The sequence below is a fragment of the Lemur catta genome, chromosome 17 (assembly GCF_020740605.2).
Source record: "Lemur catta isolate mLemCat1 chromosome 17, mLemCat1.pri, whole genome shotgun sequence".
NCBI classification, from domain to species: domain Eukaryota; kingdom Metazoa; phylum Chordata; class Mammalia; order Primates; family Lemuridae; genus Lemur; species Lemur catta.
The window spans coordinates 39,921,974-39,947,238 of record NC_059144.1 but is presented as its reverse complement, the minus strand read 5'-3'; the positions used below and the strand labels follow the sequence as shown (position 1 = coordinate 39,947,238).

The 25,265-nt window shown below is 53.5% G+C and overlaps 1 protein-coding gene across 3 annotated transcripts in view; it reads left to right on the top strand.

Annotated features, from left to right (window-relative positions):
* The window catches only part of SULF2 (sulfatase 2), a 100,026-nt gene that overhangs the window by 16,569 nt on the left and 58,192 nt on the right, over positions 1 to 25,265 (top strand). For all 3 annotated transcript variants that reach the window (XM_045528527.1, XM_045528525.1, XM_045528526.1), the window contains exon 2: positions 6,399 to 6,670. In XM_045528527.1, the coding sequence (XP_045384483.1) occupies positions 6,496 to 6,670 (175 nt within the window). In that variant the 5' untranslated portion in view covers positions 6,399 to 6,495. The remainder of the gene's footprint in view (positions 1 to 6,398; positions 6,671 to 25,265) is intronic.

Below are 25,265 nucleotides of genomic sequence, written 5' to 3'. Positions count from 1 at the left end.
CCTGTCTTGAAACCTGATCTTTGCCCCTCCCTCTGAAGGTCCCTTCTCTTGTCCCCTGACTGCTCTTAAGAGCTGGCTTGGTTCTCCGCCTTTAGCTAGAATTCCAGGAGCAGATGGCCTGGACCTAGATGGGGGGCCGGGGACAGGCTATAGCCCCCAGGTTACAGGGGCTCTTGTCCTCCCTCCCGTGGCCTCTCTGTTCCCTCTGCCCGCTCTTTGCTCGAGCCATTTCCCCTGCCTGAAGCACTTGTCCTCCATCCTCTTCTTCAGGGGCCATCTAAATCCTGTGGATTCCTCAGAACTTCGTTGCTATTAGGTGTCTCAAAGTTTACGCTGTAATTACTTCTCCCGGCAGCCCTCTCTGACTGCACCCAGGCAGGCAGTTTCCCCTTTCTTCTTCCCGTTTGTGCAACACACTTAACCGCAGTCTCGTTTCCAAGTGAGTATGGGCGTCAGAATGTCCAGGTGCAAACAGCCGTGCTGTGCTCGCTTGCTTTGTCAGCGAGGGGCCCTTCCAGAATCAGATAGTGCCCTCCAACAAGGGTGAGAGCGTGAGAAAATGGATGATCCGGATCTTGGGCTGGAGACAGGGGTCAGCACTCGGTGGGACCTGGGAAGGGCCGCCCACGGGAGCTGTGACCCTCGGTGGAGCTACGGAGGTGGTAGCTCCCAGCAGCCTGGCAGGGAGGGCACCTGGGAAGCTCCTGACCCCTCTCCCCTCCCACCCTCCCTTCCCCTGGAGGCGTCTCCCTCGCCCAAACCCAACCAGGCGCCGGAGCCCCCTGATGCGGTGCCCTCCAGTGAACCTCCCGGGGCACAGGGAAGAGTGGGGAGAAGGGAGGAAGGGAAGGGCCCGAGGGACGGTGTTCAGCACCCAGGCCGCACACCATGGGGCAGGTTCTAGGGCCTGTCCATGCCTCAGCGTCTGTAAGTGACGCATCCTAGCTCATAATGGTTTTGTAAGGGTGACCTGAGTTAACATAGGGAAAGTGCTTAGAATTGTGCAAGGCCCATGATTTTAGCTGTTATTCGTTAGTATTCTTTCAGGGTGTTTACTGTGTTGGTCTGGGTGCTTCCTGTTGCAAATGACAGCCCTCGCTCGGACTAGCTTAAGCTACACGGGACACTTGCTTGAGCTGGTAACTGGCTGCAGGAGGCAGCTTGGTTCAGCCGGGTGTCAGTTGTCACCAGCATCCTCTCTCGGGCCCCTCCCACGGGCGGCTGCTGTCAGACCCAGCACAGCCTCCTGGAGCCTCTGGGCCTCCCTCTCCCTCATTGGCGAGACCCAGGTCACTGGGCCAGTCACTGGAGCTTGAGGGATGGAACGTGCTGATGGGCCCCGCCTGGGTCCCGTGTTCCGCCCTGCAGTCAAATCGCCCACAAGGGGAATGAAAGCTCCGGTGGCCTCAGAGCATAACTAGGGGCTGTTGCCAGGAGGAGGGGGAAATTCTTTGCTAAGTCATGAAATATTTTGGAGGCCTGCTATGTCCCAAGCACTGTTTTAGGTGTTGGGGATACAGATGTGAACAAAGCTGGCAAAAATCTACCCTCAAAGAGCTGACATTCAGGAAGAGGGGACCCACAGAGAAATAAACACGTAAAACAGCTAGGTATTGGGGGTGGTACGTGCTGCTGGGGAGGGCAGATGTTGCGATTTTTAACCTGCAAAGGTGAAATCTGAGCAAAGACCAGAAGGAGGTGAGGAAGGAGCCATGAAGATATCTGGATGAAGGCTCCAGGTGGCAGGAAGAGGAAGTGCAAAGGCCCTGGGGTGGGGGTGTGCCTAGCTCGTTGGAGAAACAGTTGGAGGAGACCACGTGGCTGGAGCCAAGTGAGCGAGGGAGAGGGGAAGGTGACAAGGTCAGAGAGGTGATGGGGCAGATTGTGTAGGATCTTGTAAGCCCTTTGGAGGGTTTTTGGGTTTTACTCTGCATGAGATGAAAGCCCTTGAAGGCTTTTTGGTGGAGGAAGACAGGCTCCTGCTTTGGTTTTAACAGGATCCTTCTGGTTGCTTGAGGGAAGCAGGTGAGCTGGAAGCAGGGAAACCAGTTAGGAGGCTGCTGTTATAACCCCAGCAGGATGGTCCTGCCACTGGACACTGCCGTACACATAGGAGGCCCTTGATATTTGTAAAGTAAATGAAGGAAGAAATAAATGGTCAGGCTCTCTGGACCACCTGGGAGGGTCCCTGGGTCTGTCGCGGGGCTCTGGCCCCAGCATGCAGGGTACGTCCGCACACCCCACGATTTCCTTTGTCCCCACCTCTCACGGGAGTTTTCCTGTCTGACAGCACCTTGTTCTGGCTCTTGCCACTTCATCCTCTCCCAGCATCTCAGCTGATCATTCACAGACTCCTTTCTGTTCCCCTGTTGGATTTGGGGATCCTCGTAGGAAAACAGTCCCTCTGGGCCTTTCCAGACGGGCCTGGGTGAAGTCCCGGGTGTTTGTCCACAGCTGTGGTGTGTGGATCCCGGGGGCATCAGGCACCCTGAAACTCGCCGCTCTCTGCAGATAAATGCAGAAGTAGGATTGACGTGTCTGAATTCTTGGGCCATCGGGTGTTTCCAGAGACATCTCCCCGGGCTGGGAGGACTGCAGATGCAAAGGAGTGGACGGACGTTGGAAGGAGCTGGCGGGAATGGCAGGTGTTGGCTGCGGTAGGACAGAACGTTGGTCAGCAAGTGCACGTTTTCCCTGGATGCTCCATCAGTTCAGCCACTTTGAATATTTTACCAAGAAGGAAAAAAATGGAGGCAGAATCCCTTGTGTCATTTTTAATTGATTTCTTCGGCATCCGGAGAGAGGCTGGCACAAGGCCAGGAGAAGTCTGAGCTGGGGGAATTCATCAAGCATCGACCCACCGATGACTCGATCTGATGAAATAATTAGCTGCTGTTATTCTCCGGCTTCTGGTGGCAGAGCTTTGACTTCCATCCAGAGGAAGCGCGTCCTGGCTGGCGGGTGACGCTGCCCGGGAGTGGGGGGTGCGCTGAGACCAGCACGGGAGCCAGGAACAGAGGGCAGCTGACCGCGTCCCCTGCCTCCATCCCCACCTGGCCCAGGGCTCCCAGTACAGGTGCATCTCCCAGCCCCCTGCACCTTCGCCTCACAGGCCCAGAACCAAAAAGGCACCTGGCTACCTGCTGCTTCATTTGGTAGATGAGAAAACTGAGGCTGGAAGACTCTTAGGAACTCGCTCAAAGATCCCCTTCTGGGAACTTCTGGTCGAGTGAGCCAAATCTGGCCAGACTGGGTCAGAACCCCTTCTCTGCCTCTCACCTACCCATGGGATCGTGGGAAAGTGATTTTAACTCTCTGCGCCTCAGCTTCCTCATCCATAAAGTGGGTGGATATGAATATTCAGTGAGGTGATTCCTGTAAACTGCTCAGAGCGGAGGCTGGAGCTCTGCAAGCTCTCCGTGAGCAGTGGCTCCGGTTAGTTTCTGGTTTAAGAGGGTTGCTATTTGTAGGGCATCCCTGGGAAATTCTCTCCATATTTTATCACTCCGTGTCTGTCTATCGGGAGGAGCATGAATATGCGTTTTAGTGAGCTGGCCGTGCACCCACAGTTCGCGTGCAAAGCACAAAGCATCCCTGGCTGGAGCACGTCTCCTTCTCAGCTCTCTCACGGCCTCCCATTACCACCAGCAGAACATCTCATCTGGGGATCGTGCTAAGTGCTTTGACTCCTTTCCACACCTGCTAATCTCCCTGAAAAAGAGAGTGTGGAAACGCAGAAGGAGCAAGCCTGGGGCTCAGGCTCGGAGCCCGGGAAGCTGTTTGAATGGAGTTCCACTCGTGCAGCTTTCTTTGGCTTTTCTTTGTGCGCTGAGCTTGACTTGACGGCAAAGGGATGCCCATTATCCGTTTATCTTTGCATAGAAAGTTGTCTTTCTCCAAAATATGTATTTGTGTTTTTATTTAAACATGAGGCCATTGAAAGAAGCATCTTAAGCAAATGATCACTGAGGGGCTGCGCAGGAATCGGGACTATGGTGCTGCGTGGAAGGAGGTGGAAAACCTGCGTTTCGTGGTGAGGAGTAGCCAGGCTCAGTTCAAACCTTGTCCTCTCTCTGGGTGGTCTTAGGACAGTGATTAAGCCTCAGTTTTCTGAACTGTAAAATGGGGCTAAAAACATAACCTGCGGGAGAGGCCTGTTGTGGAGACTGACGTAGATCCTGCAGGAGCGCCTGATGCAGGACACAGCCTCTATGACAGTAATGACAGTCTAATAACGGTTTACACGGTGAGTTGTGTGTTCTGATTAGTACAGTGCTGATTAGGCTCAGCACTGTATTAATACACTGAATCCTTCACACCCATTTCATAGGTGAGGAAAATGAGGCACAAAGGCCCCTAGTCGAGGGTCACTCAGCAAGTAGCGCCAAAGCCCATGCTCTTAGTCATCACACGGCAGGGCCCAGGACAGGAGCCCAGTAAGCAGTGGCTGCAGGGACTCAGGCTGTCAGGAGGTGTGTGTTTTAGCGGATGAGGAGATTGGGAATGAAGTCGGTGTTTGCCCTCTGGTCCCGTGAACCTCACAGTTCTCGTGTCAGACTCTTCTACATCGAGTGCGTCCCCAGCTCCCCGGATATTGGGACTGTCGCCTTGGCTCTCTGCATAGATGTCCTGTCTGAGGCCACAGGGGAGGAAGGCGCTGTGTGGAGCCTGCCTCCTGCTCCCAAGGGCGATGCCAGAGGGAGACGTGGAAACAGGACTCTGTGAGGCCCCGAGTGGAGTAAATTGGGGTCCTCCTGGGGTAGCCAGAAGAGCTGAGTGAAAGCTCTGTTCAGAGATCAGGTGGGGTTAAGGGAGCAAGCAAGGAATGATGCAGCCCCTGGGAACTAGCAGCAAGGAGGAGCCCTCACCGTCCCTGGACTTGTTGGGGCAAGAGGAGGGAGAGGGGAGCCAGGACTGGGGGAAGCTGGAGCTGGGAGGGATCCCGGCAGGGGCTGTGGCCACATGCAGAGGTGAAGGCACTGGGGAGCCACTGCATGCTGGGGAGGGAGAGCAAAGACGTTGGTTCCCACCTCCTGCCCCCTTGCAGCCTCCCAGCCAGGAGCCAGAGACAGACATGGGCTTCCTGGTACACAGCGCAGGGTGGAGGATGGAGCAGGAGGGACCCTTCCTAGGCCTTTTCAACGACAGCACTGCCCAGGCAACCAGAGTGGCCCACTCCTCCTTGGTGACCCGTGGAGGGTGGCTGGGGGTCGGGGGACAGGCAGGGAGATGCCTCAGGTGGCTATTGCAGTCCTCAGCCCTTCCCCCTGTGGAACCTGGAGCCCTCGCTGAGTCCCTGAGCCGTGACTTTGGGGTGGAGGCCGGGGTTCCCCATGGACGGCAGGGACAAACAGACCCCTTCAGGGTCACAGTGACACAGCCTGACCCCAAGGCCCTTGGTTTCCTCCTAGCATGTCTGCAGTTCTTGTGCTCTCGCTCTCTCGCTCTCTTGTTTTAAATAAATGAGACCAAAAGTCTATATCTGGACAGGACTTGAAGGCTCATTTCCTCGAGAAGTTGAAAAATGACTGCAGAGAGCGGAGAGACCTGTTCAGGCTAAGATTCGCCGTCCCCGCCTCCCCTCACCCCCTTTTGCTGTGACCCTGTCTGACCTGGGGCCAGGGAATTACTGAAGTCACAGTGACAAGTGACAGTGCTTCTCCCTCCACCCCTAGCCCTCAAGTTTCTCTTTTGTCATTTTGTTTATTCTGAAACTTAAAAATAACAAGAATAATCTTTGTTACAGGGTCTGTTGACAAGGGGCACAAGGGGCGTTCACACATCTCCCTTGGGCTGAGCTCTTACGACAGCCACGTGCCCCCATTGTGTTCACGGGGACACTGAGGTTCCTCACTGGCTTGCTCGTGGGGAAACTGAGCCAGTGAGTGGAGGGTCTGGGACTGAAACACGGGAGTCCGATCCCCAGTGCTTGTCCACAGCTCCCCCATCCCTCCCCCAGCAGCTGGGGGGCTGGGCGTCACCCCTGCTCACCTCTGCAGCCCACGGTGCTGCGCGGAAGGACCAGAAGCGTTTGCTGCTCGGTTTGGGCCGCTGCCATCCCTTCCTCTGGGGGTGATGTGTCTGTTGAATCGGGCGGATTGTTCAGGGACAGGCTGATTATCTGACTCAAGTCTCGAGCTGCCACCAGCCCGTCAGAGAATCTCCAGATCCAGGGAAGAAATTCTGCGGTCACAGAAGGCTTTTCTGCCAGTCTGTTGACCGAGCACATTGTAAATACTGCCCTAACTTGGGCCGAGCTGGGTTTCGCTGAGCTGGGGCCGCCCCTGTGCAAAGAGACGCTTATTGTTCGTGTGGACACGGCGCACATCATTATGCGGGGACGAGCCGTCGGGCGCTTTGACATAAACATTGACCTGATTCTTTTCCTCCTCCTTTAGATCGCGAGTGAATAGGGAAGAGGGAAAAGAGAAATCCGCAAAACCCGACTGCACACTCCGCCTCCCGAACGCGGCACCAGATTGGCAAGCAGATAAGATGGCCCCGGGCGGCCTCCGGCTCTGCCTGCTCTCTGCCGCCGTCTTCTCGCTGCTGGACGGCAGCGCGGCCTTCCTGTCGCACCACCGCCTGAAAGGCAGGTTCCAGAGGGACCGCAGGAACATCCGCCCCAACATCATCCTGGTGCTGACGGACGACCAGGACGTGGAGCTGGGTGAGTCCCCTGCCCCCCGGCCGGCCGGACACCTTGGGGTCCAGCGAGGCACCTCGGCCCGCAGCGCAGGGTCACCAGGCTGGGGCCAAGGCCTCTAACACAGGCGGCTTTGTAGCCACTCCTGAGCAGATTTAAACCAAGACACAGGGGCTGCCCACGAGTGTGGGTTCGCAGCCAGGCCCTCAGGGTTAGGGGTCACCAACCTTGTTCTTAATGCAGAACCGTCCCGGGATTCCTCCTAAGGGTTAAGGAGAAGAGATGCTGAGACCGATCCCTTGTTTTCACCCAATTTCTATCGAATGCCCACTGTGTGCCAGGCAATGTTCTAGGGCCTGGAACTTCCATGATAAGACAGTTACGATCTCTACGCTCACAGAACAAGACAGCAAGATAGCGAGGAAGGGAGAGGTAGTTTGATGAAGGGACAGATGCTACAATGAGAATTAAAGCGAGCCACGTGCTGGGTGGTGCTGGTGCTACTTTCACTCGTGATAGGGAGGGGCCCTCAGAGGCGGTGACAGCTGAGCTGACACTGAACAAGAGAAGACACCAGCTCGTGTGAGCATGCACATGTGTGCACGCACGTGTATGTGTGTGCACACACACATATCTGTGACCCCCACCCCCGAGATGCTTTCCTTCGGTGCTGCAGGCTCCAGGGACAGCAGATGTGCACAGGGACCCTCACCAAGGTTTAGTCCATTTACACCAATGGCTGGCGAGACAGGACTCATGTCACTGTGCCCAAGGCTCCTCTGGCTCGGGGCCTCAGCACCTTCCCTTCGTTGCTCACACAAGCCACCCTGGGTGCATCCTTGGCTCTCCGTGTAAACCATCCTCCACTCCTCCCCTGCCCTCCTCAGCAAGACCGTGGGCTCCTCCAGCCGAGCTGTGAGTCTCTGCATGTGCACGAGGCTTTTCTCACCATATTGTCACTAGCACTAGGACGAGACTCCATAAATGAGCCCCCCAAGAGCAGAACCTCCATTCCCTGGGTCAAACTCTACTTTCCATTTCTGGATCACCTTTGGGGGGGCCTCTCTCAGTATAAACTTTCTTTCTCCTAATCTTGTGTCTTGTCCTTGAATTCACTGATTTTGTGGGTTCCGTTTTCCACATTAAACCCTACACCAGCGCTGTCCTATAGAAATACAATGCGAGCCACAAAGGCAAATGATATATGTAATTTTATATTTTTTTAAAAAGTAAAAAGGAATTGGTGAAATTAATTTGAAAAACATATTTTGTTTGACCAAACATACCCAAATTATTATCATCTCAACATGTAATCCATGGAAAAAAATCATTTGTGAGATATTTTACATTTTTTTACATTATTTTTTAAATCCGGCATGTATTTTACACTTAGGGCACCCAGTTAGGACTACTCACCTTCCAGGGGCTCAGTGGCCACTAATGACTTGTGAACACTGTACCAGACAGCCCACACCGTTTGTATTTTCCTCCTCCTCTAAATTAGAGTTCCTTCTCATAAACAGTACTATGGCATATTGCAAAAGCTGGGGAAAAGCATTCTAGGCAGGGGAGCAGCATGTGCAAAGGCCCTGAGGCAGGACCAAGAAGGCAGATGTGGCTGGAGCCTGGGGAAGGGAGGTAGAACATGAGGCTGGAGGGAGAGGGTGGAGCCAGTCTTGGAGGCTCTCGTGGTTGTAAGGACTGCCGGTCGTTCATCAGGTGAGGGGGCCCTTAGCCTCTGTCCACTATCAAAGGGCACCAGAATATTGTTGGAGGCAGCAAACGTAAAGTTTTACTAGATAAACCTTTGCAACCTGAATCGTCCTATAGCTTCCAAGAAAAGGTGATTTATATAAAACCAAGTCGTCCCTTGCAGTGCTTCATATTAATGATCACAAGTATAGGTTTTTCTTCGGGAGCTTATCAGCACAAAAAGAATTTGCAGCCAGGAGGCAGTCAGGGCCCAGAGCTTTCACTGACGCTTTGACACATCCAATACCTGTCTCACAGCAGCGTTTAGAATGAGCCGCGTTCGATGACCGTGGAGAGTCTGCAGACCTTGGCCGTAAGGGTGTGAGTTTTGATTCTGGCAGAAGTTTGCAGAGAGGACTCGCAGGCAGCACCTGGGCCTCAGAGCCCCTCGGTCTCACCTCGTGTGGCCCCTGAAGCTGTTTCGGTTGGACTTATCCCTGGGAACATGTGATGCCCTGGACGTTCATTCATCCGTCCAGCAGATGTTGATTAAGCATCTGTTCCGTGCAGGGCACTGTTCAGGCGCTGGGGAACTGGGGAAGGATCGTTCGGGGTGGAAAGAACAGGAGATCAGAGACACTGTGGTAGAAACGAGCTCGGTGGGTTGGGGCAGCAAGAGCACCAGGGAGTAGAGGGAGATGAGGCCGGGGGGTCGACAGGGGCCAGATCACACGGGGCCTTGTGGCCGTGGGAGGGATCTGAGTGTTATTCTTAGTGAAACCGGCATGGATGGAGGGGGCCTTAAGCAGAGGAAAGCCGTGACCCCACTCAGGTTCCAGCAGGACCCCCCTGATGGAATCAGATTGCAGGGAGCAAGCGCAGGCATGGGGGGGGCGAGGCCAGCGCAGCGGCAGGGCAGGTGATGACGGGAGCTCAGACCAGGGAGGTGAGGCCTGGTCCCACTTGGTATGTTTTTGGGAAATAAACTGATGGGTGGGTTGGATGCTGGGGTTAAGGAAAAGAGAAGAACTGAGGACAACTCCTAGATTTGGGGCCTGAGCCAACGGGTGAGCAATTGAATACCTGCTCTTAGGAATGAGACAATTTTGCTGCAGTGACACGACCTGGCTAAGCCTCATGTCAGAATCTGATTGTAATTTTGCATCTGTGACTCTTGAATAAAACCAGCAGGATATGCGGTTATAAGGAAGGAGCAACAGGCAAGATGTGGACACAGGAGAAAGGAGAGCAAAAGAAACCATGGCTGACTTAAAATGCAGAGATGCATTCTCTCCATTTTACATCTGGAGAAACCGAGGCACAGAGAAGTTAAGCCACTTGTACAAGGTCAGGCAGCTAGAATGTGATTAAACAGGATTTGAACTCAGAGCCTGTGTTCCTAACCACTGCTCTACTTGACGCCTGGGATGGATGTTGAGTTGTTCCCAGACTGTTACTGTGTGTGTGCGTTGGCTTTTCACGGTTATAGATGCCGTTGCTGGGAATGTATATACACATCTTTGCACACACAAGCAAATGCTTCTGAAAGATAAATTCCAGGAAGTGGATCTGGTGGGTTTAGAGCCCCTGACGTTCAGTGGCATCTGTCAGCTCCCGCCAGTAGCTCTAAACAGTGCAGACCAGCACCTACACTCTTGCCCTCCGCAAACCAGCCAGACCTTCCTCGCGAGTAGCGCTGGCTTGTGAAGGAGGCCGGGCTTCTTGCAGGAGGTGAGGGATGGGAAGGTGGTAGCAGGGATATGATGGGCTTTTTATAAACCACTAGACAGACCCAGATCAATAATGCATGTTCCAAAAAAGCCCAATACATTAGCTCACAGTCTGCTACAACTGGCAAGCAGAGGGTGGTCCTAAAAAATTTATCATCTGCTATTTTCTGCTCATCCGTGCGGCAGTTCTGACAGTTCTCTGGGCTGGAGACTTCTCTACTGAGATAATCCCAGGATTCCGTCCAGTCCCAGGGCGGAGAACAGCCGTCCATCCTAATTAGGGTCTGGTTGGGAGGCCTGGTGCTGGACACGGCTTCCTGATTGCAGGGTGGGGGGGTGGAGGCCGTGCCATGTATAATCGATGTTCCTTTCCCTGCACGCATTTGGCTCCGGAGTTGTTGTTTGGAAGTGTCAGATGCCCAGGGGAACTGGTTCCAGGGCATATTAGTTGGTAAGTGGCCAAAATAATCAATACAATTTTAAGGCAGTTGGGAAAAATCTCTGTGTTCATGTGCTTGGACGACCCTTGGGGACCACTGGGCTCCCGGCTGGCCTTCCTCTCCAGGAGGGTAAGAGAGAGAAGCACACGGGGGCCCAGTCTTGTTTGCACGATGTCCTTTGTTCAGGAAGGCCCTGAAACCAGTGGGCTCTGCCAGGGCTTAATTCAGCCCAGACAGACCCTTGGTGTGGCCTGGGGCCCGCACAGCTCTGAGACGCCGCGAGGAGTGGGACGTGGTTCTGGCCGGGAGCGAGAGAACTCTCGCACCGTCCCAGTTCTGATCTGTCTCCACTTGAGATTTTCTTCAGCTAGACTTATTTTGGGTTTTTTTCCCTGTTTTCTTTTTGTTTTGATTTTTTAATCCCGTCTTACAGACAAGAATGGACTTACTTTTGAAGCTTAAGCATTATTTTAAAAGGAAGCTTTAAATCCTGACTGTAAATGAAAAACCAATACCCGTTGCCTTAGGTAAAGGCTCTCTGCGAAACCAAGTGCAATGAAACTGAGCAGAGTTTTTCAGTTTCAGCGAGATGCCGCCTCCCACGAGGCTCCGTGTCTTTGTTATAATCAAGGTGATGGGCAGTTTTGAGAAAGGCGTTAAAGGTGAAGGGGTCCTACCTGAGTCCTTCTCCTGACCTGATCAGCAGAACAGAGATTGGAAAAGCGAAGAGCTTTCTCCAGTGACCCAAGGGCTCTTAATATCGGAGCCCCACTTGCATGGGAGCCTGTGACAGTGCTTCTCGTGTCAGAGGGTTAAGGGTACAGCCAGGCCCCAAACCCCAGGACAGCAGGGGCGGGTTCTCCACTGCTCATTACCCAGAGTGTCTACACCAGGTAGAAATAAGGTGCCTTTTAGTGAACACCTCAGGTTGTCAGATTTCAAGCGTGCATCCCCCTAAGACTGGATGAACGGTGGAGCGAATGTTCACATTTCAAAAGAATTCTTTGCCTCTGAGGACATCTTTCAGTGAAAATACTCCCGGTAAAGGTGCAGGGGTGAAAGCTGTCTCACCAGACAGCTGGGTTCAAATCCTAACTCTGCTGCTGATGGTGTGGCCTTGGGAAAGTTACTTAACCTCTCTGTGCCTCAGTTTACTCCTCTATAAAATGGAGATGGTGATCGTTAAGGACAGCTTCCTTGAATGCAGCCTGCACCAATGCCACAGATTGCTGTTTATAACAGTTTTTAAAAGTGATTTTGGAATCTAAATGTCTCATCACACTGAACAGCAGGGTTACTATAGAATCTCTTCCCAGCCAACACGGTCACTTGAGCTTGTTGGCCACACTCTGTCAAGGATGTGAGCTGGGCATGCTAATGTCCCCAATTTTGAGTGACATTGTCAATCATGTCTGCCATGGGTGGTGGTTCTGCCACTCCTGCATGTCTGGTGAAGAGCTGCACCATCATGGCTGGCAAAAGGCAGCCCAGGGGTGGGCTTGAGGCCTGGAAAAATGCCGTGGGAACAAGTATCCCATTGGATATTAAAAACGTGTCACAACAATTCTCTGTCAGTCTAGATTCTCTCAGTTCCAAGTGACAGAAGCAGGGTTGAGGAAACACAAACAGAATTTATTTGACTCATGTAAATAAAAAGTCCAAGTATATTTTGAGCTTCAGGTGTGGTTGGATCCAGGAGCCTGAGCTCTGGGTGTCACCTGTCTCTCCATCTCCCTGATCTCAGCTTTCTCCCAAGTTGGCTTCACTCTCAGGCCAGCTCTCCATGTGACACTCCTGGTATTGTAGACCTACATTAACACTACAGGAAGTCATCCCTGTGGAAAGAGAGCTTCTCTCTCCAACAAGTACTAATAAAAGGCCCCACCTGAGTCTTTTGGGTCTGGCACTTGGAACATCTAGTCAACCATGAACCGTTTAGGAGGGCGGAACACCACGGTTGGCCAGATGAGTTCACGTGCACCTTCCTGGAGCCAGGGATGAGGCCAAGCTCACTTGAACCGTGGGGACTGCGAATGGGGTAGGGTGGGTCCCTAAAGGAAAATTTGAGAGCTGTTACCAGAAGAAAGCAGAGCAACTGGTGTACAGTTCAGGCAGAGCGATGCTCACGGCAGCCCCCGGTGGCTCTCTCGGAAGCAGTGTGCTCCAGCTATGGCCCAGACACGTTGATTTATCAGGAGATCCAAAGGCAAACAAAATAGAGCTTACGTTCTAGTGCAAGAGTTAATAAACCAGACCTATAAGATCCATAGTCCATAAGGTAGCGGAAAGTGGTGAGGAGAGTACAGCAAGGCAGGGAGAGCAAGCTGGAGGCGGGAGAAGAACCACAATGATTGTGTACAGGGTGGCCTCAGTGCATGGCGGAAACTCAAGCAAGGAAGGTGAGGAAACCAGTTAACGGCATCTGTGGGGAACAGCATTCGTTGCAGAGGAACAGTATGTGCCAAGGCCCAGAAGCAGAGCTGTCCCCGGAGGCTCACAGAGCAGCAGAGGCCAGAGCACAGTGGCAGAACAGAGACAGGAAGGGCAAGGGCTGAGGGGTCACAGGGTTCTGCTGGGGGGGCGGGCATACAGGGCATCGGCCTTTGAGCCGGGGAAAGGACTTTGGCCCTCTGAGTGAGACGGACACCAGTGGAGGACATTGAACAGACGAGGGACATCATCTGATTTATGTCTTAATGTGACCCTTCAGGCTGCTAGGTGGAGAATAGTGTAATAAGAGCAGGGTGTGTGATGTGGAGTCTACTGCTATAGTCCAGGCACAAGGTGAGTCCAGCGGGGAGTGTTCTGCGGTGATCTGGGCACAAGATGATGGTGGCTCAGACCAGAGTCAGGAAGGTAGTCAGAGGCACCGATTTCAAAGGCAGAACTGATACGGTGTGTTGACAGATCTGATGTGGAGTGGGAGAGGAGAGTTGAGAATGACTCCAAGGTTTGGGCCTGAAAAACCACAGGATAGATTTTCTATTTAGAGGAAGGGAAAGCTACGGTTAGAAGCTCAATTCTGGATCTGGGAGGTTGCAGGTACCTTTGAGAAGCCAAGGAGCCACGTCAGAGTGAGGAGTTCGGGGCAGAAGCCCGGGCCTGGATGGGGTTGGATTAGAGGAGGGTGGGAATTGAATGCAAATTGTGCACTGATGTGTGCATTACTGGGTCTGAGACCCTCACTCAGAGAGGTCTGTGGTCCTGAGAGCTGCAGGAGCCCGGCTGGGAGAGCTGCCTTGCGGGAGAGGCGGGCTGTGGGGAGAGAACCCTGGCAGGAGTCTGGCCGGGTCCTTGTTTTCCACTTTCCATCTGTGAACATGAGGAAACCGCACCCTGTACTGCAGACTGATATCCGAGAGATCAATTCTAAACTGCAGGCTCGAGTATTCCACAGGGGCCAAGTGGCTGGAAGCCCAGGGCAGCATGCCCAGGTTCCAGACACCAGGTCAGCGGTGGCTTCCAGCTCAGCCTCTCTGAGATCCCACCTCCGGACGTTGCTGCCGCTGCTCACTGGAGGAAGGCAAACATGTGGGTGCAGGTTATCTCAGGAAGAAGAGAGGCTCATTTGGATCCACCCTGATGTTCAACTTGCCAAGCACATTCCTGCGAGACTTTTTTTTCCCCCCAATTCACCAACACTTGGGAGATCACTTGAATGCTGGAAGCCAAGTGTCTCAGGATTAGGTTTGGCTGCATGTGAGAGAAAAGTAAAGTAACAGTGGCTTAAACAAGATAAAAGTTTGCTTCTTGCTCACATAAAAAGGTCTGGAGGTTGGCAGTCCCAGGGTAGGCTTGGTGGCTTCAAGGTTATCAGGAACCCAAGCTCCTTCTCTACCTTTCTGTTATATTGACTGCATAGCTTCCATCTTCATGGTCACCTAGTGGCTGCTGGAGCTCCCGCTGTCATAACCACATTCCAGGAAGGAGGCAGCGGAAGGGCAAAAAAGATGGACCTTCACGTTGAGTCAGCCCTCTCTAAGGACCTTATCTCAGAAGTCATATGTAAGATGGATACAACTTACTTGCTTAGCCACGTGATCTTAGCAGGAATCCTGGGGCACATGCAAATCTGGATTATTCAAGGAGGGTTTAACTATTTGTTGCTGAAGTGTGAACAAGTGTGAGGAAACACTGGGGACAGTGCAGTGCCCCAAGGCCAGTTAGTCACAATGGGGTCATCTGTACTCTAAGACCAAGGGGTCGAGGGCAATAAGTGGAACCTGGAGACAGAGGGCCACCCAGCCAAGCTGTCACCCTCTGTTGACACCACAGAGAGGGAGGTGGAGGAACCTGTGCCCCGACCTCACTTCCTCTTTCACGGATCTCCTGCCGGGGCCCTGTCGGCCACACCCAGCCCGCAGCTAGGGTCAGGGAGCTTGCTGATAGCTCGCCAGGCCGGCCCCCTGGGGCAGAGCAGGACTGAGCGTGGATCTGGAAGGCCACAGCGGGGACCACCCACACATCTGGCCATGGGAGAGCCTGGGAAATGTTGTTTCCTAGCCAGGTGTGTTGAAAAATAAAAGCCAGGCCTGTTAAGAGGGAAGAAGGGGAAAGAGATAACAGTGAGCAACCCGGGGTCTCAGCTGCACCAGCGGACAGGAGAAGGGTCCCAGGCAGGGGCCCCTCTAGCCGTGGGTGGTGTGGTGATGTAGGTGGGCACCGGTGAGGTCTGCACAGCGAGGTGACGTTCACATGGACACCTGAGGAAGGGGCACTGCAGGCAGGAGTGCAGCAAGTGCAAGAGCCCTGCGGCAGGAACGGGCTCGCCAGGCAGGGAGAGGAGGGCAGCAGGGCCTGGAGGGAAGGCGAGAGTGTTGGAGGGGGGCGAGCAGATGGGGAAGGTCGCAGGCTGTGCGGCAGGGTCTGGATTTGATTGCAAGGCCGGCAGCAGAAGGTCACTGAAATGTTCTGAGCAGGTCAGCGAAGCATGACTCATCTTCAGAGGCTCACCCTGGCTGCGGGTGGAGAGGGGGTGGCCCAGGGACAAGAGCAGAAGCCGGGAGACCCACCGGCGGCTGCCGTGGTGGTCCGGGCAGGAGATGCTGATGGTGCAGGGCTGGACGCACAGAGGGAGAGACGTGGATCCTGGTTCTGTCTGGAAGGTCGGCAGGGCTTGTGAATGGCTCGCAAGTGGGCGGGGAGGGAAGGAGAATTGAGGAGGACTCCTAGGTTTTTGGCTGAGCTGTTGGGCAGATGGTGGTGCCATTTACAGAGATGGGACGCGGGGGGAGGAACAGGCTTCAGGCTTAGGACAGACATTAAGCTGCTTTGCAGACATCCCCCATCAGGCCAGTGGCTGGGCAGCAGCTCTGTGTAGCCCCCTCTGAAAAGGGGAGTAGCACCCTGGAAACTCCGTCAAGGGCGAAGCTCCCTCAAGGTCAGCACATCTAAAATTCCAAGTTAGAGGAATGTTGCTGGGTGGAGCTTCCCAGGGAGGGATTGACCAACAACTGCTGGGGCCCATTGATTACACCGGAGCCCTGCCCTTGCCCGGGGCCCTGCCACCTCCCCTCCCCTGCGAATGGCCATATCAGAATTTTCTCCCCGAAGCTTCTGGAACCAGAGCCTGTAGAAGGCAAAGGAGACAACTGCATGATCTGACAGCGCAGTGCGTATTCATGGAATCCCAGTCTGGCCTCCCTGATGTCCGCTCAATTGATTTTGGGGTTGGGAACCAATTTTCAGTGGTGGCTTTTTGTCGCTAAAACCAGCAATAACATTTGACTTTGTTTTGTAATATCGGAGAGGCGGGAGCGGTTCGCCTTTGCACCATCGGGAAGAAACCTTGTCTGAGCAGCAGGTCCCGGGAACCCAGTGTGATTATTCTGGACTGAGTTTCAGCCACAGCAAGAGTTGCCACCAGCAGCCTCTCCCCCACACTGAACCCCTGCTCTCGGTGGGTCTCTGGACCACGGCAGAGCGTTACCTTTGCAGGCGTAGTTCGCTGGTCCCTTCACCTGGAACAGGATCAGCTAAGGTTTGCAAAGTCGGTGCCCGCAGGGCCAGGCAGGTGCTGCGAAGGAGGCAGTGGGCGTGGCAGGAACAGCAGAGAAGTCCAGGGAGGCCTCGCCCGAGCAGGCCCTCGTGCTCGGTCCACCCCACCGTGGGCCCATCCAGGCCAGATCTTTGTGTTTTTCCAGCAAAGCCAGAAAGCTGAATTGATGTGAAATCTCCCAATTAAAAACAAGTAAGCAATTAATTCAACTTACTAAATACTTTCAGGCAGACCTAAATCAAACACGGGTGCAGAGAGGATTTCATCCCGAGGGGCTCAGTTTGCAAACTCTATGTTAGTTAGACTGTACTTGGGAGCTACAATAATTTAAAATGTTAAAAGCAAACATGCATTAAGTGCTTTCTGTATGCCAGGCATTGACCTAAAAACTGTACGTATGTTTTTCTCAATTAAAATTCAGAGCCACCCTGGGCAGGAGGCAGTGTCATCCTCCCTGCTTGGCAGATGCCGGCGCAGATGTGTGTACGAGGGGGTTAAGGCATTTGCACAAGGTGCCCGGTTAATAGGAAGAGCCAAATCAGGATTGGACGTAGGCCTTCTGCCTCCAGCATCCTTCCCATCCCGCTGGGCATGGTGACATAGAGTATTTTAGAATTGTCCTAGAGTTTCATAGTCAGAAAAAACCCTTATACTAAAGTTATCTATGAGCTGTGTTTTTACAGAGAGAAATCGAAGCCCAAAGAAAGTGGGTGATTTAAGGCAGCTCACACCTCATTCTTTGGTCTCTCAGTTCAGTGCTCTTTGGTACCCAAAGTCTACAGAGGAGAAAAGGCCTGGTGGTTCAGTCTAGAACCAAAGTGCATGTGTGTGTGACTGTGTGTGTGTTACACACCCACATGCATATTTAGCAGCTGAACACTTTTAACGTACAAAACTAAACAGAGAGGAGTCACCTGGGAACGGTAGGGCTGGAGAGGGGTGTGTTGTGCCCCCTCGATCCTCAGCCTGCCCCCATGCCAGGTGGCCCTACAGTCCCACTCCTCAACAGGAGAGGAGAAAGCACAGCCCAGGAACCCCGGGGAGCAGGTGCAGGGAGAGCGTGGCAGGTGACATATGGCCAAAGCAGAAAGTGTCCTGTGTTCCCGGGTCACCTGTAGAAAACCCACCCCACCCTGTGCCTTCTTCCCCCTAAATCCCAGAGTCTGCATCACGTAGGGGTGGCAGACAGGCCTACAGACCCTTACAGGGAGGCCAAGTGTAAAGTCCTGCCCTCCCCCATTTTTCTAGAAACCTCTGGCCCTCTCAGTTCCATTTCTAATAGAGATATGGATGCAAGATATAGTCCACCTCCTCCTCAACTCCACAGGTGGAAAAACAGCAGCACGTGGGGCATATAAATGACCACAAACACCCACTTGAGTGTCGAGGATCACGGTGGGGTCCACAGTGACCCACGGAGCCCAGGCCCCCTCCCAAGGGGCAGCTACATGCCAGCACCGGCCAGTCATGCCAGCTGGGATGTGTGTCCAATGTGGAGAGATTTCCTGATTTTTTTTTTTTTTTTTTTTTTTCCAGGAGAAGCCAGAGATAGAAATTTTAAAAGAAAATCCAGGGCCAGCTTCTCCATTAGGCCCAGCACTTGCATGCCAGGGACCCACGATACCTTTAGGGGCCTGTGACAATGTCTTAAGTCCTTTTAAAATCAGAAGAAAAAATAACCTTTAAGGCTGGAGAAAATGTTTTGCTATAGGATATTAATACATTCATCTCTGTGCCAACACAGCCATAAAGCCTAATTTTTAATATTTTTTATAGAGGAAGGAGCTCATGAAAGCAAAGATACCAAGTGCCCGTAAAAGTCATAGCACAACACTAGAAAAATGTCCTACTTTGTAAAATATAGACAAGTAATCGCATTCTTTACACGCTGGAAAGACATCACGAAACACTTCCGTAGGCAGGTCGAGCCCGTGGGCCTTCCGACTGTGACATCTTGTTTAGCATTCAAAAGCCACTGTGGTCTGCAGAGAGAGAGGGTCCTTGCCCAGAGGCCTTTGCTGGAACATTCCGTGCTGTGTTATCTATTCCCCAGATAAAAGGCATAGGTGGGAAGGCCACATGCATCGTGGAGTGTTCACTGGTTAGCCTGTTTCTAGTCAGTTCTTTCTCCCCGCACCTCCAAAGTATTTGGAGTGAAACAGTATCACTTTAAAATATACAAATACTTTAAAGCAGAGACTTCCCTTTACCTCCCATACCGCTCACCCCAGATACACCATCTGCAGCCTGTGTGTCCCCTATGAACATTTTCTCTTCATCTATTCACACAGAAGTGCCAAGAAGAGCAGTAAAAAGCAAGGAGGGAGGGGACAGGGTGGTTTTAGTCAACACAGCCCAGAGAAAGCCTCACGGAGGAGGCAGTGTTTGCAGAGACCTGAATGCAACGTGGGATAAAGTCTAGGCTGGCAGAGCAGCAAGTGCAAAGGTCCTGAGGCAGGATCGTGCATGGTGTGTTTGGGAAACAGCTGGGAGGTTGGCATGGCCGGAGCTGAGGGAGCGAGGTAGGAACTGTGCTTGGGGAGAACAAGCGTCCAGATCACTTAGGGCCTTGCTGGCCAAAGGGGGAACTCTGGCTTTCACTCTAAGGAAAATGGGCAGGCACGGGAAAAGTTTGAGCAAAGGAATATGATGATTTGACTAATGTTTTAAAAGGAGCTCTTCAGCCACCGAGTAGAGAACAACATAGGGGGCAGGAGAACACACAGAAAGCGGCATAGGGGTCGACTGCAGCAGTCCAGGCAAGAGACAACTGGGGTTAGATACAGAGTTAAGTCAAGGCCCTGGGTTTCCTGAGTCCAGCTTTATTTTTCTCCCCATCCAAGTCTTCCTCCCACTGCTTTCCCAGAGGGCCCTGCCTGCACGGATTCTAATTATTTACCCATCATTTTAAGAAAACAGACATGGGATGGCATCATCTCATTGGTTATGAAACCACCCAAGTTGGGGGCGGTAGGAGTTTGTCTTGGAGGGGCGCAGGCGCGTCTAGGCCAGAAAGCAGATACGAACCACCTCAGCCCTGGGAAAGGCAAAAGAAAAAAGGGGGGGCGGTCATGTTTTAAATCTTGAAAGTCCCTGGCACCAGCGAAGTCCCTGTAGGTATCCGTTGCCGTGACTCAGACCTTTTTAGAAGGGCAAATTAATTCAGCATTTTCCAAAGTGCGTTTCCTGTGACACTTGTAACTCAGGAGGTCATCCACTGTGGCAGGTCAGCACTCGCTGATGTTTGTCACTCGTAGACTTACCATAGTGCGCGTCAAAACGTGCATAACTCGCACGTTCAATCTATAATTCCACACAGTTACTTGGACTGAGATTAACTGGGGTTTTTATAATTCACCTTAGAGGAAAGTGTCAATAAGCAGTAACAGCATCGGTGGTGCACTGAGAGGCCCCCAAACCGAGCACGAATGGGTGGGCGGATGAGTGTCACATGGGAACCGCTGCATTCTGGCAGTCGTGTCGTGTCGTGTCGTGGGGGCCCCGGAATTGGAGTCCCCTTGGTCAGGATGGGGGTGGGGCCTCCTCAGCCCATCAGAGTCGTAGACAGAGGTGTCAGGGTGACCTCACCCCCAGCCCAGCCCCGCGGGAAGATGTGGTCATGGAAAGAAACCGGGTCTGTTTTTGTCTGCGCGTCCCCGGATTTATGTTGGACAGGACACGTTTTGGTTGGCTGGCCCGGCTTCATTTGAAATACTGAAAACTTGCCTTTTTATTTCTGTGCGGCCACATCTTCCAGGTCCCCCCTCCCGTCTGAGCCGTCCGCCTGCATTAGGGTCGGGGTGGGCGAGGCGATTAGGTCATGTGTTTTCGTGTTAGGGATGGGGGTTTAGAGAGCCTCGTCGCCATGGCAGTTTTAATAAAGCAGGTTACTGTCCCCGAGGGGAGGCTTAGCCCGTAGTGCTGCCCATGCACAGATGCTGCTGTCATTTCCCGGGCACTGTTCAGTGGCACTGTGATAGCGGTTGACACAGCTCGCCTTCCGCCGGCCAGTCCCGGGAGGGCGAGTGCACGGGGAGGACCCGCCCGGGAGCACCGTCGGCTCACCCCTCTGGGGAGGGCAGAGGACACCTAAGTGCTTCGAGACCCTAGATCTGAGCCCATTAAAAATAAGAAACGGTTGCACAGGCTGTTTGCTTTTGCCAGAGCAGCGTTCAGGGCTGCTGACTGTAAGTGGTTACCCACCAGGTGACGTGTCCCCTGTGTTCAGTTCCAGAAGGGTCCGGCCAGCTGGGTGGGCGGCCGGCTTTTGTCCTTTCTGCAGTCTCTGGAGACCGAGACAGGCTGCGGTCTCAGCACCGGCTGCTTCGTCCTTTCGCCTCGGTGTTTGTGAGCGGGGTGGGGGTTGGGCGGCAAAGGGTGGCTCCCACCTGGATTCAGGGCCCTGGATTCAGGCGTTCGGGACACCCTTACTGAGGCTGTGCCAGGCTCTGGGCTGGAGCCGGGGAGCCCAAGGGACAGCAAACAGGGTAAATATGTAACAGCATGTGGTATGTTAGAGGATAAATACAGAGTTGCAAATGTGAAATAACGAAGGGGATGTGAAATGTTCGGGGCGGGGAAGTCAGATGTTGGATACGGTGCCAGGGAAGGCTGCACCGAGAAGGAGCTTTTGAGTGAAGACGAGGGACGGGGGCACCGGCTGTGGGCTGCGAGGAAAAGCGTTCCAGGCAGAGGGAACAGCCTGGGCTAAGGCCTGGCGAGTCTGATGACAGAGAAGGGACCCCTGAGGCTGCAGAGAGTGGGTGGGGAGGTGGGACAGGGCCAGGGAGGGAGAGGGGACGGGATCCCACAGCACCCTGTGGACACCATGGGGCTTGGGCTTCTGCGGGTGCGTGGGAGCCACAGAGAGTGTTAGGGAGAGGAGGGACTCCGGCTGCACAGTGGGGAATAAATGGTCCGAGTCCATTCAGAAAGCAACTGAGCCGATTTTGAGGGGAGCAGAGGATGGCCTGGCCCATGGAGGAGGTGACAATGTCCGATTGTGGGTGTACTTTGAGGAGAGAGCAACAGGCTTCGCTGACGAATCCACTGGACGTGGGAACTGAAAGGTGGGAGTGGGGAGTCGCCAAGATCCTGAATAGCCGGAGGAATGGGAAGGTGACATCAGGAACTCGGTTGTGGGAGTGCCAAGTGACATCATTGGCTGGACAGTTCCGGGTTATGTACCAAGCTAGTGATTGCCAAATTCTAGCCGCTCCCTCACTTTTCCACAACTTTCACCATATGTAGGTGCCACTTGGATTATTATTTACTTTTTAAAAATCAACTGTAATTGTTTTTCAAAAAAGAACAGGATTTCCACTAACCTAAAGGAGACACTGAGGTCACACGCCCCAAGTAGAAGGAAACTAGACCATGCAGTTAAAGCTAAGCCATTGCCACCACCTGCCTAGAGCTCAGAGCAGGTGACAGGTCACCACCCTGGGGACGTGGGACTTTCTCCTTGGGTTTATCAGCAGGCATGAGAGGGACTCCCTTCCACACCACCGGGATCCCTGGTATCTGGTGATGTGACCCTGTGCTGCCCCCACCGCTGGTTCGCCTGCTAAAGTGGGATCCCGGTGAACCAACGCTGGGTCACCAAGGGACCGTCTGAGCTTCACTGAACCCAAGAGTCAACCCAAGGGCATAGGGACCTCTATGCACTGCCTGAGGACATTGTCACCATCTCCTGCGTGGTGTAACCGGAACATTTCATGAACATGAAACTCGGCACCCTGCCTCTGCCGTCGGGCAAGCCCGGGTCTGAGCCCTCGCATACCACCCTCCCAGCCGTGCAACCTGGACAGTCATTCAACTCCCCGAGCTTGGTCCCCTCTTCTGTAAAAGGGGCTGTTGGGAGAATTAAGTGACACATGTCATGAGCCCAACAATAAACATTCAACCAATGACAGTCACCACTATTAATTATAATGATTATTGTGGACATATAACACTTCCTCTACCCCAGGAATAAGTTGGAGCCATCTCAGCTACCCAGATCTGGGGCCAGGCAGGTCTTGAGGGCTAGTGAAGTTGGCGTAAGACTGCAGGGAGTGCCAGGGAGTGTGGCAAACTAGAGAGCACATACTCTGCTTAATGCTATTTAAAGTCAAACTTTTAAAATCCATTGTACAAAGCACATATACCAAACAGTTTGGGCACAAACCAGTCTGGGCTCCTGAGTTATACAGAAACCCAATAGTGTAAGATAATATTTTATTTGTTAATGTAGCAAGTATTTGTTGAGCAGTTACTATGTGCCAGGGTTGGGAATACAACAGTGAACAAACTAGGCTGAATCCCTGCCCTTGTGGGTCTATTCTGGTGAAGACAGCAGGTGACATGCAAACAAGTGGAATAAAATGACTTTGATGTCTGAGGACAGGTGACATCTGATCAGTAACCTGAAGGAGGCAAACAGGAAGCCCTGTGATCTGAGGAGTGAGAGCACTGGGCAGGGGGGTTGCAGTGGGATGTGGCCAGTGCTTAATCGTGGGACCTCAAGGGCATGACATTGATGTCTCAGTTGGTGGTAAAAATTCAACGTGGAGGGAGCAGCTTGGCGAGCAGAGGACCTGCCTGGGATCCCACGGGGCCAGTTCCCCGGGAATGGCTGGTGACGCTGGGACTGTGCCAAGCTCGCTTTGCAGGCTCCGCTGAGTTAGCGCCAGCTGGCCAAGGGCGGCCGCATAGAGCCCACCTCCTCCTGCCCGGCCAGAGGGAGACTTCACACCTGGCGGAGACCCTATAATTGCCCACCAGTTACAGCTGGGACCTCTGGGAACATCTGGGAGGTATGTGGCCTCAGTGACACATGTTCTCGCAGTTCTGGGGCCTGAGAATTCCTGTTCGGTTCATAACACAAAGCGGGTTTGTTCTTCCACCTGCCGTAGGTGACCTTGGCCAGGAGGCTCGGGGAGCCCACCTGGTTCCGGGGAGCGTCCCTTATAAAACCACCTCAGTGCTGGGCTCACAAGGGCAGGTTCCATTTCCTTCAGCCATTCGGTGAGTTTCTACGGGGCACCCGTGATACATGCCTTGGAGGGAACAGCGCCTGTCACCCATAACTCCCAGTCCAGACAGAGAGGCAGACCACAGATAAGCCAGTAAATGAGATCATTTCAGAAGGAGGTAAGTGGCGTGAGAGGAAGTAAGCATGGTGGTGCTCCCTCGGATGGGCAGATCAGCCAGGAGACCCCAGTCATGGGCTCTGCCAGTCAAAGCAAAGCCTCAGGAAGAGAATCCCAGGCAGAGGCAAGAGCAAGTGCAAAGGTCCTGGGGGCAGGAGTGAGCTTGGAGCATTTGAGAAACAAGGAGGAGGCCAATGCAGACAAACCCACATGAGCAAGATGAGCTCGGAGGAGCAAGGTGGGTGGGTGGGTGGGGAGAAGTCAGGAGGGGTATTTTAGGCCCCACAGAAAGGAATTTGGGCTTTGTTCTGAGTGCCTGGAAAACTGCTGGGTGATTTTGCCCGTTGGAGAGATGTGATCTACCTTTGCCTCAGGGAAGCTCTAGCTCTGTTTCCTTCCCTATTTGACGGGAAGTTGGGATAAAAGGGCCACATAAATCTCTTCACTCTTAGCCCTTGGGGACAGGAGGCTGAGGTGGGTCTGATGAGTTGTTCCCGCCCTCGGGGGGTTGCTAGGGGACTGGGATCACAGCTCTCCGGCCAGAAGCAAAGTGCCTGGCAGGCCCTGTAACTGGCGTCAGGCTGCTGTCCTAACAAATACCACAAACTGTGGGCTTAGGACAACAGAAATTCGCCCTCCCACAGTTCTGGAGACCAGAAGTCCAAGACCAAGGTGTCAGCAGGGCTGCGCGTCCCCTGAAGCTCTAGGGGAGAATCCTTCCTTGCCTCTGCCGGCCCCCGGGGGCTCCAGGAGTCCCTTGGCTTGTAGGCGCATCACTCCAGTCCCTGCCCCCACCACCACGTGGCTGTCCCCGCTGTGTCTGTCCTCTTCTGTCTCCTCTGTGGACGCTTGTCACCGGATGTAGGGCCAGCCGGGTAATCCAGAATGACCTCGTCTCGAGGTCCTCACTTAATTACGTCTGCAAAGACCCTCTTTCCAAATAAGGTCACGTTCACAGGTTCCACAAGTCAGGACATGGTCATATCTTGGGGGGCAGGCACCATTCAACCCACTGCAAACCTTAAGCACTGCAAGAAAAGGGAAAACACTGAGAAAGTGGGAAAGGATTTCCGTGGAGTTTTCCCATTAAATCTAAGCATTTGGGTACCAGCTGCGGTGTACAATTGCACATCCACTCTGCACACATTTTTTGAGTACCTACGTGTGTCACACATCGTGGCAGTGCCAAGGATTCGGCACTGATGAGGCACGTGGCCTTTGCACTCCTGGCACCACGGCCCGCACCCCGTAGGGCTCCACTGACCTTCGTGTCCCTCCATCCCCAGTGCCTCCCTCTGCTCCCAGCTTTGCTGGGGGAACAGGAGTAGGTGTGAATGAAACCGGCTACCTGGCCCAGGTAGTTAGTCCTAACACAGGTGCAGGGTGGTAAGCACTCAGGAGAACCAGGAGGCCCCTAGCAGAGGTGCGCTAGACTGACGGTTAGAATGGGGGGTGGGGAGTGGGTTCCAAGCTCCGAGACCGGCTGTGGACAAAGGAGGTGAGCGTGGGTCATGGGTCATGGCTGGTGGCAGAGCATTTCAGCTGAGGAGTGTTCAGGGAGAAGGTTGCCATGGGGTTGGCGTGACCAGATTTCAATAACAGTGAACAGCTCTTGGGAAAGTTCCA